General features: G+C 38.4%; 1 protein-coding gene across 3 annotated transcripts in view; it reads right to left on the reverse strand.

The window, feature by feature from the left end:
* LOC119901836 (guanine nucleotide exchange factor VAV3-like) overlaps positions 1-20,291 on the reverse strand; it is a 49,399-nt gene that overhangs the window by 16,981 nt on the left and 12,127 nt on the right. For 2 of the 3 annotated variants that reach the window (XM_038717545.1, XM_038717547.1), the window contains exons 5-20: positions 20,115-20,232; positions 17,201-17,293; positions 16,689-16,757; positions 16,497-16,600; positions 15,559-15,658; positions 15,158-15,253; positions 11,001-11,069; positions 9,979-10,065; positions 8,558-8,643; positions 7,994-8,126; positions 6,003-6,112; positions 4,214-4,315; positions 3,573-3,664; positions 2,821-2,843; positions 2,227-2,251; positions 421-551 (exon numbers count right to left, since the gene is read on the reverse strand). In XM_038717545.1, coding sequence (XP_038573473.1) covers positions 421-551; positions 2,227-2,251; positions 2,821-2,843; positions 3,573-3,664; positions 4,214-4,315; positions 6,003-6,112; positions 7,994-8,126; positions 8,558-8,643; positions 9,979-10,065; positions 11,001-11,069; positions 15,158-15,253; positions 15,559-15,658; positions 16,497-16,600; positions 16,689-16,757; positions 17,201-17,293; positions 20,115-20,232 — 1,438 coding nt within the window. The remainder of the gene's footprint in view (positions 1-420; positions 552-2,226; positions 2,252-2,820; positions 2,844-3,572; positions 3,665-4,213; positions 4,316-6,002; positions 6,113-7,993; positions 8,127-8,557; positions 8,644-9,978; positions 10,066-11,000; positions 11,070-15,157; positions 15,254-15,558; positions 15,659-16,496; positions 16,601-16,688; positions 16,758-17,200; positions 17,294-20,114; positions 20,233-20,291) is intronic. The other variant, XM_038717546.1, reaches the window with a different exon arrangement.

Below are 20,291 nucleotides of genomic sequence, written 5' to 3' on the forward strand. Positions count from 1 at the left end.
ATCTGATGTAGGCTGTGATTCAATCTGAGGAGTGAAAGAACAGACAGATAACCCGTTTGTAATGTAACTAGGGATCTGTGGAGTTCATAGAGATCTTCGACTGATATTTCTAATTCACGCTGACCTCATCATGATGCCATATTTATGGCTCACCTAAAAGGATGCAGAATGTGATAAACAACTGCAATATCATATGTGATTAATTGCCAAAGGGAGACTAATTGTCACCCCTTTGTTCTTTGTCAGATTTTGGGACATCCAGCAGGAGAGAGAGAAGAGATGAGGCGCAGCGCTGATTCAAACCCATGACACTGCAAAGACATTGCGTGCATAGAGCCAACCCAGTGAGCCGTAACATGTACGTTTTTCAGAGAGTCACAGATGTTGAGATGAAACGAGGATGAGCTGAGTGACACACACCTGCCACCAGGAGCTGTGCAGGTCGGCAAATATCAGTTCAATGACATCCCCCGCATGAATGCTTAGCGGGGGCCCACACTGGGGACAGGGAATGCCACTGTAGTCTTTGATGACAATCATCCTGGGTAAACCTAGCAGACAGGGAATACAAATACATTTATTCTCACATATTTAGAGGAACATACAGCAGTGAGACCTTGTACAGCCTGATAGATTCATCATTAGTTTACGTTACACCGGCATGACAGAGACTTTTTTGAAAATTACATGGCGAAGGGGGCACTAATGATGAGATCTACTGTCAGAAAAAATAGAAGGCATTGCACAGAGTGCTGTGTTGCTCATGACTAAAATGGAAAGCTCAGATACTTGAAGTACTCTGCTAGAAGTGTAGGGTTACACTGGATGTTGATACATTTAATCAGTGAAATCTCTGAATTAAAATGTGTTGCACAACCAGCATCATTTGATGGGTGTGGTCAGAAGTTTGCCCTGTTTCACCTATAACCACAGCCAACAGCAATGTCATGGTGTACTGAAAGACCCTGGACCCTCTGTATCACTGCAGCAAGGTGAAAAGATAAACTACTGGTGGTTCCAAAAACAAGATTATTGTCTGCTGCTTTTTTTCAATGTTCTGAGCACGAAAAAACTAATTCCCCATCACAAATGCACTGTACTGTATCACTAGAGGTGGGTGGGAAGTTTTTATTTTATTTCAATAATTATTCATATTACTTGCACTAAGCAAAATTCTCTTACTGTCATTGGCCTAAAGATTTCTACCGTTGATTGCTAACATGTACATAAATGTTTACGCCCTGACGGTCTTTTTGATTGAGGTCTAAACCGCAACAATGGCTCCATCCTAAAAAGGCGCCCTTTACTCTCGCAGGAAATTCATCTCTTTGATTCCTATACGATGCAGCTCCAATCCTTCCTCAGCGTGGCAGACAAATACAGCCACAAGCATCCGGCTAAGGCTAAGACTTAACACCCCTGCCAACTTAAAAGACACAGCCACTTACTCTCCCCAGACTTCCCCTCCCTCTCAGACACATCTCCCTTCTAGCCATGGCTCCCCTGCAAACCAGAGCCTGAGGAAACTATTTGCTGACGGTGACCTAAGATGAATGGATATCTCATATTCATGTTTTTAATAAGAACAATAAGCATGGATGTCTCTCTCATAAAGCCCCTTATGGAAATTGATTTATCACAAAGGCATAGCTCAGCGTTTGAGGCTGAGGCATATAGACTGCTGGAAGTGCTTTTCTGCCAGCATTTCTCCTGCCGTGGTCCTCATAATGATTCCACCCACTCCAATTCATCTCAATGTCGTCTTGGGTTTAGGCATCACAGCATGAGAAAAGGGGTTTTTTTTGTGTATTGGTTAAGGATTCCTTCTGCATCCTATTATTCATTGGATATTTTCACTAAAATATATTTGTCAAGAGGAAACTGTTGTTGCTCATTTCCTCCTTTGAACTCTTTGTGTGAACAGGAGAGATTCATGTCAGTGCATTTCTAAGAAAACATCTTGAGGGTTTTTTTGGGCATAAAAAAAGACAGAGTTGAGTAATATTTAATCAAAAATGAGAGGGGGGTATGATAACATCTGAGGGTTAGTTTTAAACCACCATCTAGCTCCTCCAGGTCTCACTCTGGCCTCTGACTAACCATCTCCTTTTCATCCTGTCTGTGTATCTGTTTTGTTACAGAACAGAGATGAAAGCAGCTTAAGATGTACCACATAAAGCCCTTAGCAGGTTCACAAAAGTGGGAAAGTGGTCAAGCCATACTGACCTGGGTCTGGTGGTGTTGTGCTTTCCTGTAGAAAGTAGAGAGAAAGTAAGTAAGACAGAGAAAAGGCAAGAAAGAGAGAAAGAATTAGTTAAAGAGGAAAAGATTGATAAATATGAAGAGTTCATTCTTACACCTAGTGCAGGATCAGCATGACCTGAAGAATGATTACAATCATCTGTGTACTAGATCTGTGGTCTTACCATATTAAAAATTATAGGCAGAGAGCTTATATCATTGAATATCCATGTATTTACAGATTATAACTTAACACAGTCTTAGTCTAGTATTAGTCTGGCGGCACACATGTTAGTGCTGTGTTCATATGATTAGGAACATTGAGGATACTATTAAAATAAACTTTTAAACATGAATATACAGTGTCAACAATACCAGCAGCTCCTTCAACTTTGCAACTTTACAAGTACAAACTATTCACCAGCATTACCGATTGTTGAACTAATTGTTGATGTCTTTGTCCCCTTGTCAATAGTCGAATGAGTATATGTGAACTCTGTGATATCTGCTATGTTATGCTTCACTAATCATGTTAGCTTTGGTGTCTAGGTCAAAGAAGAGAAACAGTCCAGGTTTTACCTTGGGCTTCGGCTTGGCAGAATCTGCAGTCAGATGAGAGACAAACACAGTGGGATGAATACGATATCAGTGTGTGGTGGCTTCCTGACATACAACCTCAACTGTCAACCTCTGCTGGCCCTCATCACGCTTCAGAATGCATAAAGACCACAGCACTTCTGCTAAGAAGGCTTGTCAAAGGCCTGAGCTTCCTTTAGCTACAGCCTCAGACTGGTGACAAAGAGATAAAGCTTGACATAGGCTGCAACACAACAACTGCTAAATACATATAAGGCGTAGTTTAGCTTTCAATTAAACAACTACTAAAAGGTTACAGTCAAAGTCAAAACATCAAGTGGAAATTTGAGCCTGAGGGCGACAAAGTAAGGGAAGGTCTAAGGGTTACCACATTCAGAGAGATTCTTTTCTTGGATACTATAAAATTTACAACACATTTATACCAGCAGTAAGATATCTTATGTATAAGGTTGGCACTCTGGCATGACTGTGTGGTGCTAGAGGAAAGCTCATTGGGTGTGCCAAAATGTAAAGGGGTCCCCATCTAGGGAGCATGAATGTGCTCAGTAAATTTCATGGCAATCTGCCTTTTAGATTTTGATATTTTGTGTGTATAAGTGGAAATTGGGGCTTGATGGTGGCGCTAGAGGAAAGGTCACCAAAAAATGTGGATATATTCTCTGAGGGATCTCTTGTTACAGTCCAAAGTCCTCAAAAAGGTGAAACACAATCAGTTTAGGAGGGCTGCATCTCACCTGTTCTCCCACAGACTCCCAGTCGACCCAGACACTCCTTATGAGCCCCCAGCCCGCATTTTTGACAGAGATAACCCTGGTTAAAGATGCCCCTGGACACGATAAACCATAGGATATATTTCATGTATAACAGCCTCCTTAAGAGAAATACCTTGACATTTTGAATTTTCAGGCTTCTGTCACAGTCCCATGATAAGAAAAATTACACAAGAAATGTCCTTCAGCTTTCCGAAACCATAAAACTGATACTGTCTGCTGAAAAGTGAGACAGCTTACAGTCTGTAGTCCCTATTCATTTCAGTGCTAATAAGCCATTTCCAGTTAAGTGAGAGGCTAAATTTAAAAAATGTCCTTTTCCCTAAAGTGCCTGAGGTAAACTGACTGAAGACTGCAATGTAAAATGTCATGGTGTTCCTTTCATACTTTCAATATGTAAAAGATTTGAAAGTGTACTTTCCTAAGAACAGAAAAACAGTGCAATAACACAGGATGATTTGCCTTCCTAGAACAATGTGTGTAGTTCATTTTCACCCTGTCTCAGACGTGGGATTAAGTCTCACGTAGAAACATGTTTACTCTACTTCATCGGGACACATAATTATCCAAAACAGAACAGTCTGTTCATAATGCCTGAATATTACCTGAGCAAGAGATGACAAAAACTACAGGAAGTGATCCTTTCAAAGGTGTGCATCTTGAACTGATGGGAGTTGTGGTTGGCTTTCTCTGGTCGGATATTTGACCTGAAAACAGGAAATAAGATTACTGACACAAAAATGAAAACAAGATTCTACAGCCACACTAGTGGCTCTGTGAAGTAGTACTTTGGCACAGATGTGTTTTGAGCTAAATGCTAATGATGACATACTAACATGCTGATGGTTTAATGTTTACCATGTTCACAATCTTGGTTTTGGGTTCCTGCAGAATGATACCATGTGCTAATTAGCACGGAACACAAAGTACAGCTGAGGCTAATGGAAATTAGCTTTAAAAAATTGCCCTGATGATGTCACTAGATGAAAAGATTACGAAAGCTAATACAATTTATCCTGAGGGATACCTATTCATGGTGTTAGAGCCATGCTTCTAGCATGGCTAAAAGATATGTGCTAATTATGTTTGTGTGTGTAGAACAGGGGTGCAATCTTCTTTCAATTTACTCAATATACAAACCATTCTCAATGATTTCTTTATCTGAATAAATGAATAAAACAACTCTGTTGTGGCAAAAACAAGCTGCAATTCATTCCTTAAACTGACTGAAATGAAAGTTATTTCACTCCCAGTGCACGTATATGTGTAAATGAAGAGGACTTGAATCGGCCAAATACAATTTTGAGCTGCATGTGTTCAAATGTGAGAGGGAAAACATGCATAGCAGAAACAAGCAGCCTTTCTAGAACAGGAACAAACACAACTGACACAAAAAACATCTTTTTGCATTGAACACACCATCCAGAAGCCACTTAAACTGAGTGCTCCCATAAGTGAGCCCTTCATCGGGAGCCCACATCCTCTCTACAGGTACAATTTTCACTTTCTGAATGGGCCCCTTTTGGTGTCATTACCCAATGCACAGAGGCACACAAAGCTGTTTTCAGACACAAACCCTGTATCTGTGGGAAAAAATAACTCTTTCAAGAAGGATGTGAAAATGGTTATTTCTTCTTTAAATTCTACACGAGGTTTTGAGCAGGGGGCCCGGTGGTCATGTTTGTTTATGAACTCATATATACGTGACTACTTACAGTTCAAGTTAGAGAAAGAAAAGCACTTAACTTGCACACTGTTAAATGTACATCCCCACACACTACATTGTTTTGCTACAGTGCCTGTATCAAATATAATCCAGCCCACTATGAGAAGTGAAATTGTATTCAGGAAGACCATAGCAGGTAGCCAGCATGCATATCAGGGAAGTTTTCATACATATCCACCCCAAACACAAAAGCATTTGTTCAGTCAATCCAAGTGTAATGTCAAAACAAGACTCTATTCTCCTGAATCAACATAACAAAGGATGCGGAAAGGATATCTGCCAGAGAAAACCTCCCACTGTTACAAAATAATACAAAAGATATACCTCCATAAAGCACTGATTTGACTGAGTGACTTCTTTGTAGTTTTGCAGCTCTTTGTAACAGTTTATGTTTAGTGTGCGTGTGTGTGTGTGTGTGCGCGCGCGCGTTATTGTACTGTTTTCAGCAGTGTGAATTTGATTACAGCAAAGACCTGATCAAACAGTGCACATGAAAGAGTCAACACCTCTCTCGGCCTTGGAATAACATGCACAAAAACAAAGACAAATAAACAGAATACACACACACACGCACACGTACACAATTTGTTTTTCCTATGATACACACTGGTCTTCTGCATTGATAACAAATTGTCATGACTGTGGTGTCCATGTCTCTTGGTACTTACATGGCCATTTCAAACTGATCCAACCACTTCTTCTTCAGCTCTCTGGTCTTAAAAAAGAGTTCAAAGCCTGTGTGCCCCTGCTGATGAGTCACGTAGAACCCGTAGCACCACTGTGGAGGTCAGGAAGAAGACATCAAACTGAATGTGTTTTCTCATGAATGCATATGGACATTTGCATATTTATGTATAGAATGGAAAATTAATTATACTGTACATGCAGGATGTATGACACAGCTGGCCGCCAAATATCTACAACCATTGCAGCACTTATGGGTTAAATGCCTTGCCCGTGGGCATATTTGGAACGATTTTCAATCAGTTCCCCAACCTCTCCGCTTCCGCTAGCCTAATCTTTGCCAGTTTGCTGTGTCATATCTAATAACAGGAAAAGTTGTAGGGTTTACCCGCCAGTGATTGGCCAGCCCTGCAATGTCCTGAGTGTTTTAGAGCTCTGCTGAGTGTTAAATCATTGATGACTCTGTGAGTGCTCCATGGCACCACATTCACACTCTGAAGTTTCATTTAGCAGAAAATGATATATGGCTATAAGCAGCCTTGGAGGACTGTGCACATTCATCACCTAATATTAGCATGTCTGTCCTGCGGTGTGGTGTTTTGTGGGTGTGTACTGGGGTGGATATAGGTAGACAGTGTCTGTGCATGTCTGTGAATATTTGTCTTGTCTGCGTCTCGCTACAAACTAATTCTTGTACTAGTGCCTCTGTATTTTTGTGCAGCAAAATGTGGTGGACGGGATAACAATCAAGGGTTATTGTGAGGGAATTTTCTTAGTAGGCGTCATTCAAGTAAAAGTTAAGATACGGCTCATGTACCGCTATCACACTCAGGGTCACTAGCAGACCCCAAAAGTGTAATGCTGTCTGCACTTGGGATGAAGACGCTATAGTTCTCATGGAGATTTATGTAGAACTCACTGTAGCTGCAGATTGGAGTGCAAATACGTGGGACCATTAATTTTCAATGTCACGTAACTAATGCATTGGAGTCTAAATACCAGTAGATTGGCTGGTCAGATTTAGGCGAGTTAAAGATAACCTTGTATTTGGTTTGATTTGGTTTACTATTATGCTGTGTTCGCACACTGTATGCTGTTACCAGTCTCCCCAGCTGGGCTCAATAAACAATGCTGTGTAAGTCGTCATGAGTCTCAGAGAACTTCATCACAGGCTCACTTTATTTCCACAACAGTAATGATGTATCGTTATCACATGTTTAGTACAAGCTTGTTCGTTTAGAGATAGTGTTAGAGACAACCCTGAATAATACCAAAACACACCCATAATCCCCAAAAAACACATCAAGACCATATACCAATCACTGTCATACACATGTCCCACACAACACTGGAATAAACACACATACACACATCATCATGATCAATCAAACATCATGATTGCACAATAGAGTAAATGAGGATGATAATGGAGTCCCTTTCATAAAAACCACACAACCATCCCATTCTGGCACTTTGTCAGTTTCACATTAGCAATCAGCAGCGGAGTGAGAAGACACCATCTGTGGGCATACATCAGCAAGACATCAACAAGTCCGCTCCACTACAATATGGCTTGCGAACATTCCCACAAGGCGAGAAAGAGCATACTGTATAAACTGTATGGGGTGACGAAAGGGAGCCTTGCAGGTTTCTAAATCAAGATTTTTCAGAACGGAGAAAACACAACTGACCATATGTCAGAAAAGGAGAATATATCATATATCTAGATTACTCATATCAGGCATCGCACATTTAGTTTGGCAAGTAAATCTGCAGCCAAAAAGATGTTGAATAGCAACATTTCATACAGTACAGTAGTTTACTGGTGCTGTAAAACTAATCAAAATGTGAGGTCGATACAGATAGTGAAAGCCAATCTTCAATGCAATGCAAAGTGAGCAAATACTTATATACAAGTGCAGCATCTGCTTTTGTATGTGTCTAATAGAATATTGTGTTCTACCAGCCAACTGACCTTTTTACTCTCTCTGTCCGAGGTTGGGTTGTTTGTGATCTTGAAGAAGTTGAGGTCGAGTATGTCCTTCATCTCATAGTTGTCTCCTCTTCGCTTGCAAACAATGGCAGCCACATCAAATAAAAAGATGTGTCTGTAAATTAAGAAGGCAGAATGTTATGCTGTTCTACTATTATAATATTGTATATTCATTGTTGTTTAGAGTTGTTGTAAATTACACAGTAAATGTGGCGTCGGTGTGTCTGAGCAAGTATTCTCCTTATTTGCTCTATATGAGAATACACACCACTGCTATTTGATCACAGGTCTTATGTACTTTTTTGGCTTTTAAGCTGTATTCACCGTATTTACTGTGTTCAACAGAAAAACTGATCTTTGCACACCTGTATTCAGACAGGTGTGTGGGAAAATCCAAGTAACGAAAAAGCAGGTCTTGCTGTCAACACTTGTGGTAAATGTATTGAATAGGTATTTTTCAGTAAAGCGACCTTCATCAAACATTTCATGTGTGCTTTTCCTGTCTGCAATCCTGATGTATTTTTCACAACAATGAAATAGAACAACCTGTCTTGTTTCCTCTTGTCAACACTGGAGACTATGCGCACTTCTCCGTCACCTTTTGGTCGACCATAGCTGATTAGAGGCTGATTCTGAAAGTAAAATAAGAGAGGGTTAAAATGAACATGAACTGTGTATGAATTATATATGAAATAAATGCATCAATTGGTAACCCACTGTAGTCAAGGCACAGTTCAAATTAGTTAATGTTAAGTTTTTAGCATGAACACATTTTGCACAATCAATTTCTCGTTTGTCTCAAGCTTTGAAAACGCATACACATCATATTTTTCAACACTTTGATGCAGAACTGGGATCCACCAGATCCTCTACTCTATTAATCTTGTTTAAAAGAAGATCTGGGTATTTCATGAACATTAAACAGAGCTTTTGAAAATAATCAACACTTTTTAATTCACAGTTCCTGTGACACGCCATTCCATTAGATTTGTCGCAGAAGATCTCTGAGCTGCTTAAAATGTGACCCAGATCAAAAACCCTTATTTCAGCAGAGGGATCCAACAGACCCCTCTACCCTCACATTACTAGTTTACTTCTTTCCTCTAAACCAGTGCATATTAACATAGTCACAGTAAAATATAATAAGTTCTGGCACCATCAGCTGGTAAGTATCACCTGACTCTTGTTATCACCATTGATTTTCACTCAAATCACCAACTTTGTCTAATCAAGACAAGCAGCTCTGCAGCTGGTTACACTTGTTTTCCAACCTACAACTGGTTCTCTCAACTGATTTCTTCCTTCTCCACCTTGTCTCATCCTGTTCTGCTTTCTTATTACCACTTGGTGAGGGCATCTATTTCCATATGTATGATGTGTATTGCATATATTTTGCCTTCCATATGATATGCTTCTGGCGGGATCTGCTTTGTATGCGCATTGGCATATAAAGGATCATTTGAATCAGCTGTGTTGGAGCAGGGAGCGATCTAAAACAATCAGGACAAGGGGTACTTCAGGAGAGGTTTGGGAAACGCTCAATGTCATTGATCAACTAATCATTTAAGCTCTAAATTTGTATAATATGTTAGAAGGGTTGAATGGACTTTATCGTTATTATTCTTAACAAATGATTTCTGACAAAGGAGAGAAAAAAAAAGAAAATATGTAATGATTCATCCCTGAAGTGAGTAGTTGATAACTATCCAGGTGAAATCAGTAAAGTATGTTGTGCCTTTTACCTGCATTAACACTTTAAGTCAGTAAAGACAGTGAGGAGCAGGTGTCTAAGTTGTTGTTACGTACTGATTCCCTCAGACTATACCAAATTTGGAGGATGGCTGAAACTTGACTTTCAAAGCCGACTGTCTACAAAAAGGAAACAACATTTCTTCCTGATATTTTGTACTCTTATAAAGTGTCTTCGAACAGCTGCTGATAGTTGTAGAAAAATATTTTTGGTTTACCAGGTTTTCAATAGACCTCTGGTACTGGTCGATCTCCCTTAGAGTCTCATTATCTCTCTTCACCTCGTTGACATACTGAGCCAGGTCCTGGGCAACACAGACACACAAACACACATTTTGTTGGGTTAGTTTAGTCTGGAGGTAGTGAAATATGTCAGAAAATTCAGGACGGATTTCTTTTTAAAGAGACAGGCTAGCTTATCTCAGCTCAGCATAAAGTCTGAAAGCAGGGTGAAACAGCTAACCTCTTAAAACCAAAGTGTAAAAATGACAAGTTGATGTTGCACAGGGGATATGTGAGCACAGAACTCCAAATGAAACCAAAGTTTTTGGTACAGATTAAATAAGCAAGCTATAAAGTGTCAATTAATTAGTGAGCTTTAGAGGCTACAGATTTTCTTACCTCTGGGAAGAGCCATACTAGCCAATTCACCCTGTTTCTAGTCTTTAGCTTTATGCTAAGCTAAGCTAATTGGCTGCTGGCTGTAGCTTCATATTTAACATACAGAAATCAGAGTCTTATCGATCGAGATCTTATCGATCAAACCCATCTACCGCTTGGTAAGAAAGCAAATAGTACATATTTCTTTTCTATTTGAATTTTATACACGTATTTTATGTTGTAGGATGTCTTTTCTGCTTCTGTGAGCCAAGCTTGCATGCCATGTAAATACTGTAATGAGTATGAAGCTTTGAAGTAGTCTGAAGTTATGCATTTCCTGCATTTTTGTTGCTAAGTCCTCAAATCAGCTGCCTATCAAGTGCTGGCTCCCTTCAGGACTGGAAAAGCAAAGGGGGCACTCAGCACTCACTAATGTGATGTAAATGTAAAGTTTTATCAATTCACACCAATTTGTAGAAAAGAAACATGAACAAGTTATGACTTCTTTTTTTTCATCTAATAACGGATGATAGTTAAGTGGCAGAGTCTGTTTGGAATCTTCCGCTAAAATCAGCCTGCTATTGGTAACAAGCTGAAATCACAATGATTACAGACCATTTACCGTAAGCACTGCACTTACTTTCATGGCATCAAGAGCGATCTTCAAGTTGCTCTTGTCAGCAGCATCGTGAGTGTGTTTGACTAGCTCCTGTAATAGGAGTACAGAAAAGACAGGATGGACTACATTCACACACAAAACTCAAGCAAACACATTTAACATGAGTAGCAGGATTATCGATTTCATAATAAAGATTACTTTGCCACCATGTAGTTTTCATAACAAAAAAAAACTTGTAATCAGAAGACAGGCTATTTACCTTATTCAATCTTATGTGACGGTAAAATAGGGAATTTTGAGATCATGTTTGGCAAATGTGCTTGAGTTGATACCATACAAATCACATATTTACACTTGAAATAAAGCTAAATAGAAACAGACACAGAGAAAGTTTTCTTCTGATTTGTTTTAATTCGTAAGGAATATAGTAATAATATATTTCATGAAGTTGTAGAACTAAAAGCAGTGATGGACTGCAACAAAGTAAATGTACTCAATTACTATATTTAAAGTTTTGAAGTAATTTTACTATGTCCATTTTATGCTACATTATACTTTTTTACCTTACTAGATTATTTGACAGCTATACCTCCTAGTTACTTTGCAGTTTAAGACATAACTTGCAACACTTATTATTGGTTAGTAAAATATGATGTATGCACGCCAAAGTTCACAACGTTCTGTGCCTGGACCAATTTTATTCACCTTATATATACTTCCTTTATACAGTATTATCAGGAAACACTCCATAAACTTTCATTGTTATGCGGATAGTATCCAATTATATCTATATATCAAGCCAGATAAAAACAGTTTGTCAGACTTCAAGCATGCCCCATAAAAACCTGGATGACCTGCGATTTATATGATGTTAAACTAAACAAAACTGAAGTTATTGTACATGGCCCCAAACACCTCTGAAAGACATTATGTAATGATATAGATACTCTACATGGCATCGCCCTGGCCTACAGCACCACTGTAAGGAATCATGAAATTATCTTTGATCATGATATGTCCTTTAACTCCCACATATAACAAACTTTCAAGGACTGCTTTTTTCACCTAATTAGCATTGAAAAAATCATCCTGTCTCAAAATGATGCAGAAAAATTAGTCGACTCATTTGTGCTTTTATGCTGGATTTTCACGATTCGTTATTATCGAGCTGAACAAATAAGTCCCTTAAGTGATCCAGAATGCTGTAGCATGTGTTTTGACAAGAACAAGGAAAAAATACCATATTTCTCCTGTATTAGCTTCTCTGCACTGGCTCCCCGTAAAGTCCAGAGAAGAATTCAAAATCCTTCTGCCCACCTACAAAGCCCTTAATGGTGAGGCACCATCATATCTTAAAAAGCTCATAGTACTTTACTACCCTACCAGAGCACTCCGCTTCAAGAAAGCAGGGTTACTTGCGGTTCCTAAAGTAGAATGGGAGCCAGAGCGTTCAGCTATCAAGCTCCTCTCCTGTGGAACCTAGTTTGGGGTCAGGAGGCAGACACCATCTCCACATTTAAGATTAAGCTTAATAAGAAGTTCCTTTTTGATAAAGCTTATAGTTAGGGCTGGCTCAGGTGAGCCCTGAACCACCTCTTAGTTCTGCTGCTATAGGCGTAGACTTATGAGAGACTTTCCTTGGTGCACTGAGCTCCTCTCCCTCTCCATCAGTACACATTTTTACCCAATTAATGCATGTTAGTATTAAACTCAACATCTTCCCTCTCCTGTAGTTTTGTGCTTTCTTGTCTGGCCCTTCTCTCTTTCTGTCGCTTTCTGCGGGTGCTTCAGCCTCCGGAGCTGTAGAGTCGGAATTTATGATTGCAAGCCACCTACTGCCCCCATGTTCCTGCTCGACACCGGCTGCCGCAATTAAATTTATTAGTCATATTATGAGTATTATTATTGCTATCATTATTATTACTATTATTTTATTTATATTCGTATTATTACCAGTATGGTCTAGACCTGTTCTCTCTGAAAAGTGCAATGATGTAACCTCTGTTATGAATTGGCACTATACAAATAAAATCAAATTGAATAAACCCGATAATATAGAAGGTAGTTAAAATTGGCTCCACCTCAACTAGCTCCAACGTGAAAATAGTGCTTACTCATTAATTGATCAGTAATGATGATCAAATAATATGCAATAGTAAAACACTTTGATGTAATAATAATGTAATTTGTAATAATACTTTTAGATTGTTTTTTTGTTTTCAGTGCTTTTACTTGAGTGTGGAATTGTTGTTGTTTGATTAATCAACACATGGAAGTTATTTTGGGGACCAGACTGAGTAATTTCCATAGCAAATATAATTACATATTGTAACATCATTTCGCCCGATGTCAGCTGTGAGTGGCTCTAGCCCCCTGCGACCCTGTACGTAGAATAAGTGGTTGATGATGGATGGATATAACATCATTCTGTGCTAGTTAAAAGATCATTTTCCCCATTTCATGGAAAAGTGCATATCGAAGCATCATGCTTATGTTTTGTTGTAGCTTACATTTGATTTTTGTTTAATTCTCAACAGATGCTGCTTGTTAATGAGATGCTGCCGATACTGTATTTGCTGTGTAACATGTGCTGTGTATAGTAGATAATGATACCATCAAGACTTTATCATAATTACAGCGATATGTACATTACATCTAATATCTCATATAAAAGGTGGGTAGAATCACTTTAGGCCTGTTTACCCTTCATTAAGCTCTCTAATTGCATTACAAAAGAGAGAGAAGAGATTAACTATTTCTCCACAGAGCTACTGTACAGTGCTGCTTCCTTGCCAAGCTGTATCCACTCTCACTTCATTTCTGCTTGACCATTTCCTTTCTTCTTCTTCTTCTCCTTCTTTCCTTTTTACCCTCTTTCCAATGTATCTCTTCAGGGAGGTGGCCAAGAACACCCAGGATCACAACCATTTACCATGGAGGTCTTTATCCTCCTTAACAATTTAAAATAGCTCTCTAGTCATTGTCCTCATCTGCCCCGCCAGCTATAGTCTGACCTCTGATTCATACTAACCAAGGGGAGACGGTGTCACACATTTAGGCTGTCAGTAGCCAGTGAAATTGGGGGGCATGTCTGTTTTTTAAGGAAGCTACATTGCAAGACATGTCTAAGTTTAAGAACTGTTGTCATGTATAAAATCAATAAGTAATGTAATCATAACTTCACTTGTAAATCTATTTTGCAGTCAAGTCACAGACACCCCGGGACTAAGTTCAATCCAGAACATCTTCCCCTTAAAATGTCTTGTTTGAGTTCTGGAAATTCTGTACACTGAAAGGTATTGATACAGATTGAAATTATGTTACTTCATTTATTCACTGTACTTTCTTTGAGAGGAGTGAGATATGAAGACTAAAAGTAAGATCTGTCAAAACAGATGGTGTTTTTGCAGCTCCACTCTGCTATGATGCTGGGAAGGAAAGTAAACATTAAGTAAAAATGTGGAGAATGTCGCCCTCAAGTGGCAATTTTTATACTCAAAGAACAACACGATTAAGTTGTACCAGTAAAAATAACTTTGACAAATCCGCCTGGTGCTCAGTCTCACATGAATAAAAATTATTATATAATTGTTATAAAGTAATAAAATAAAAAAGGCATGGATGTTAATACTTATTCCTGCTACAACAACTACTGTTGGCCTCGAGTAAGGCAATAAGTCCCAAATGTTCTAGTGGAGCTACTAATTAAAACCATTAGATGAATAAAGTTGGGTTTTTTTTAAGTGGCTTGCTGAAAAGTAGCACTGACATTCAGCAAATGCATTGAAAAATGACTAAATATTTCTTTTTTTAACCTTTATTTATTTCAGGAACACCGTGATCACATTTACACACTCACACCTGGAAGCTGTGAAGTGCAACCACAGTATGATCTGCTGGCCATCGAGCAGCTATGCAGTTGGAGTAGGGGCCTTGCTCAAGGGCACCTCACTGGTGGTGATGAAGGAGGGGCTGCTTTTCACTTTCCCCACTCATATTTAAATCAGGGCTGTCAAAACAAGTGTCAAGACCGAGATTCAGGTGATTTCACACTTATATACTTAGGGGGCTGATCTAAAATAAACTGCTTTCTTTTAAAAACCCAGCAGACTCTCACTTTTCCATGACATGTGGTTTAACACTCACGCTTTAAATAAATGGTGCCAAGCCTACCCTACCTGAAGAAGTAGATGGTACTTGAGGACTCTCTGCATTGGGACAACCAGCAGGTCCCTCAGTGTAAACTTCCCATTGTTGGCTCTCTTTGAGCACTCCTGGAACAAATACAATACACATATTCATAGCAACATGAGCTACAGAGCAGGAGCATTACGCAGATGACTTGTGACTTATGACAGTCATTCTTTGATGTCACTGAGACTTTTTCACAAGGATGGGTCAACCAAGACAGAAAACATTTGTTAGCTATAGCTTATATGTATCTGTCCTCATTTGTCTTTGGGTCCAAGTTTGTCACAAACCAAATTGCCACGTGAAATTGAGCATGAAATATTTTTGTTTCCTATTATATTCATATTCTAGCATGCACCGAGCCCACAGGTATGGTGGTATGTTTTACCTCCAGTTTTAGACGAACATCCTCTTTCTCTTTGCAAATGAGGTCTAAAACAGCGATGGCGATCTCCACCTGACTGCAGTATATCCCATAAATGAGCAGTCTACAATTCAGAGGAAAGAGGAAAGAGTGAAGTGTGTGTAGAAATCAGAAATACTTTATTGATCCCTGAGGGGAAATTCTTTAAGATTGAACATAACAGTGATACAGTGCTTACAGAAATTTAGAAAGTTCACAGTGTAACTCATAATATGTGGCAATCATGTTGCTCGTGATAACTATGGTATAATGTGATTCTCTGATCGTGAATCTATTGCAAGACAGCCATCCACACTACATCATGATATGAATGACAATCCTCATGACATCCTCTAGGCAATAGGCTTAGTTCTCAAAAAGCAGGTGTCAATGAAATTCTACATCTATTCTACTAGATTTTGTAGTACTTTCAGTTTGACCCTGCTTTTTATAGAGAACTGAAATAGAACAAACCGCATAAAATCTAAGCCACACACACACACACACAGATGATTGTCATATAATTCAAATGTAAAACTGCCTGTGTGCAGAACAGATCCACAGTTCAAAATGTCTGACATTAATTAAGTATACATGTCTGCCTCAGTATTGAAAGACAACGTACTGAAATGTTTCTGCCAATGTATTGATACCAAATTGCAAGGGGAAATGCAGAGGTCTAGATAACCTAAAATGAAACCTTCTGTACACGTGAAGTTGATTACTGACACATAACTGCACAAAAGGCAAGGACATTGTGGAACACTCCAGTTCAGTTTTTTCAACTTACAGTCTTTTACAATATAAATGCACCTCAAGAAACTCACTTAAGAGAAAGTGAAGGAAAGCAACATCAAAAGTCAAATAACATGCTTTCCCTGCCACCTAACAATAAATGTAAAAACATGTTGTTGCATGAATACCTCTCTTTGTAGCTGATAAAAATCTGGTAGAGATTTAAGGCATTTTTGTTTAGGATGGAGTCCTGCACTTCAACCATCAGGCTCTTGTGAAGTTTAACCAGGTCCTGCATTAGAGAAAGAAGACACCAGCATGTGGCCATAAACTTTTTATTTTCATGTCATGCGACACGAAGGGAAACTTGTGGGACTTACTGGTATGTTGACAAAAACTTTTTCAATTTCAGCCGTAGAGAAGAATTTCTTCAGAGGATTTAGAAAATACTGGAGAAAGAGACAATTGAAAACCTGAATGAAACATTTCAGCTCTTCTCTTTAGATTCCCTCACAACCTGATTATTTAACTAGAAACAATCTGAATGGTTATTCATAACAACCAGTGACATGACTGCAACAGCTGGAATGCACGCATGCTGAAACTATTAACAGACATCACACTATCAAATAAGATGACCATAGCGTGTCAAATTAGGGAATTGATAACTTGGACTTTCCCTGAAATAACCATAAAATGGCGACATCGTTCAACGTAGCCCACTGAACCCAAATCAATAATCAACATCAATGTTTGAAAAAAGTACATAATTAATCACTTAGGTGAGACTATGATTTAATAATTTGACATCAAAAAAATCTACCATTTAAAGTTTTTCATGTAGCAATATGTGATCTCAGTGCAGAGCAGACTATCAGAGGATGTTTAGTACCTTCTCGATGGACTCCAGGGTCTCTGTGTATTTCTCCTCCGTCTGTTTAATCTCTGTAAGGCAGCAGCTCCGGACATCTACCTCCACCTGCTTCTAAAAAGACACATGCCTTGGAATGTGATGCTTAAATATAACTATTCGGTGGAGAAAAATGTGATTTTCTTTTTGAGTCAGTCTATTCAGAATATGTCCTTATAATTCAGAAATGAAATGTCTGTATTCAGATCACATCAGAAAATTTTGAATCTCAGATAAGTTTTCTTTGTTGTTCATTTTTTAAAACAAACTATTTACGAGCTACAGTATTTTCCAAGCAGCATGTGCACCCTGCCTCCTGTGTGCATCACACACAACAATAAGTGCGTGGGGGTCCACACAGCTCTGCAGCTCCAGGAAAGATCAACAAAAATATTTCAAACATCAATCACGGAATGGGAAGAATTTCCTATAGCGTCTATATTTTTTGTCTCAAATTATCTTAAATTTACTTTTGTAAACATTAGTAGGTGTAGCAGTGTATTGGTTGAGTAATTAGTATTTTGAAGTATTATCATCCAAGTTTTGCATCTAGAATTATTTGATTTGATTTTGGTTAATCAATCATTGGTAACTAAGGAACAAAATGAGATATTTGTCAATTTTCAGTGATTTGGTCTTTCATACTTGTCCAGTCCGTAGCTGTGAGCTCATGAGGATCAACAGGAAAATTACTCTAATATTTTAATTAGTAACAACTAATTATGATAACAGTACTTATGCTCAACTGCCGCTCTTAAGCAACTAACTATTGTTTTCTCTTGATTATTTTCTCCATTAATCGATTAGTTGTTTGGTCAATAAAGTGTCAGAAAATTGTCAGAAATGTCAATCAGTGTTTCCCAAAGCCCCAAAAGACGTCTTAAAATCTCTTGTTGTGTCCATAACCCAAAGATATTTACTTTACTGTCATACAGGAGGAATAAAACCAGAAAATATTTGCATTTAAGAAGTTGAAATCAGATATTTTTTATTTAAAAGAATGACTCAAACCGATTAATCGATTTTGGTTGGCGATTAATTTAAAAGTTGACACCTCATGGATAACTTGTTGCAGCTCTACTTGTACTTTACTTGAGTTCTATTTTATCTTCTTAATTAGTACACCTCAATATTGAATGATATTGTATAAATATTGTTTTATATCCACACTCTTTATCTAACATCTATAGTTACTAGTTACTTTTCCAGATTTCAATTTCTACCTACAAACATATGATGAGCTATATGTTACATGTTATAGATTAAGCTACCCAACAGAATATAAAACAGTTAGCTCCACCTGAACTAGCTACCGTACTTAAATGCTGGTCACAGCATTATTTGGATAGCACTTTTCACTACAGGTAACAAGGTGCTTTTCAACAATCAGTATATAATACCTAAACAAGTCAATATATAAATAAAAGGAAAAACTAAATATGCAACACAGTCAAAGCTTTTCTTGAAAAATGTGTCTTAAGAAGTGAGATTAAAATGAGAACAGATTCTGCAAGCCTAATCTACTCTGGTAGATATAACATATAATAAGGTACATATATACATATATAAGGTATTATTTCAAAATCAATCCTAAAAGAATAGCTGCAATGAACTGATTTCTGACTGAGTACAGGCATATACTGAGTCACAATCGTTGAGGCAGGGGAAGATAAAAAGATGATGCATAACAAAATGCATAAGTTTCTCCAGATCTGTGGTTGAAATAAAAAACTTAACCGTGACTGTATTTTTAAAAACATAACTTGACAACTTTCTTTAGATGGGATTCAAAACACTCACGTCCTAGTCAAAAACTCCCCTAAGAGTTCAGAGGAATTATTATAAGTTGCTAGTTTGCTTGGGTTTGACATGATTTGAATTCTGATAGCAGGGGGACCGTGTACAGTGACATCAGATTTTGTAAGGTTTAGTTGTAGAGGTTAAGTTGTGTGACATCCAGGATTTTATTTCAGCAAGGCAATTGTGAAGGGTTGCAGTGTTAGACTGACTGCAGAGTCTGATTGGGATATAGAGCTGTGTGTAACTGTACATTGCATTTGCAGGTGATATTACCAGTCCTTATGGGCAAGTCATGCATCTCTGCAGACATCTTCGCAATGCCTCCGGGCAGCTATTTCAGACTAACAAGACCAGGCTCCTATCTGAATGAATGGGGAGAGAGCCAGAACTGCACTTTTACTGGTCAACGAGACATAAAAACTACATGACTGGAATCAGCAATAAAATCTGATAAAAAATTGCTGAAAAAGGTTGACGACTTTGCTTCAAAATAAGGTTTAAAAAGGATTTTTCCCGGCCAGTTATACTTCTACTGCGTAGTAGTAGTGATGCATGCGCAGTACACAATTGGCTGAAATATGTTTCCCGCCTCTGCTGTTAAAAGAAGACGATTGGCTTTCTAGCAGGAGGGGCAGGACAACCGCTATCTTTGGCGTTACTGAAGATTCTTAAAGTGGCATGTCTCCTATATATAATGTCTCTGATGTTACTAAGAGGGAGCAATATGATAAATAATAATATACCACCCTGCGAGGGGTAATTTTGATATGTTCAAAGTACATTTGAGGATCATCTATACATTTACAAGTATAATTTTGAATGCTCTATTTTTACTTGTAATTAGTATTTTTACATTATGTAATGTATTGGTACTATTATTGAAGTAAATAGTCTCAGCTTAAAGATATGGTGTTGAGTAACAGAAGTCGATCTCATCCACTTAATTGTACCAGGTGAGAAGCTGAAACTGACATTGAAATATTCAATATGCTATTTGAAGGTATTCTGCACAACACTGACTGTGTGTGTGTGTGTGTGTGTGTGTGTGTGTGTGTGTGTGTGTGTGTGTGTGTGAGATTGTGACTCATCGCAGTACCAATGGGGGTTGCTGTTCAGTCCTCATGAGATCTTCATAGATTTCTCCACCTGCATAGTCTTCTTCCAGCCCATAGACCGCCGCATACAAGTCGTCCTCATCCTCTGGGGCATTCTCACTATCACATACACACAACCATGAGCACAGACGCATATTAACATCTCTAAAACATGTGGA

The sequence above is a fragment of the Micropterus salmoides genome, unplaced genomic scaffold (genome assembly GCF_014851395.1).
Source record: "Micropterus salmoides isolate LMB-PRFRI ecotype aquatic unplaced genomic scaffold, ASM1485139v1 Ms_hic_scaffold_14, whole genome shotgun sequence".
Classification (NCBI taxonomy): domain Eukaryota; kingdom Metazoa; phylum Chordata; class Actinopteri; order Centrarchiformes; family Centrarchidae; genus Micropterus; species Micropterus salmoides.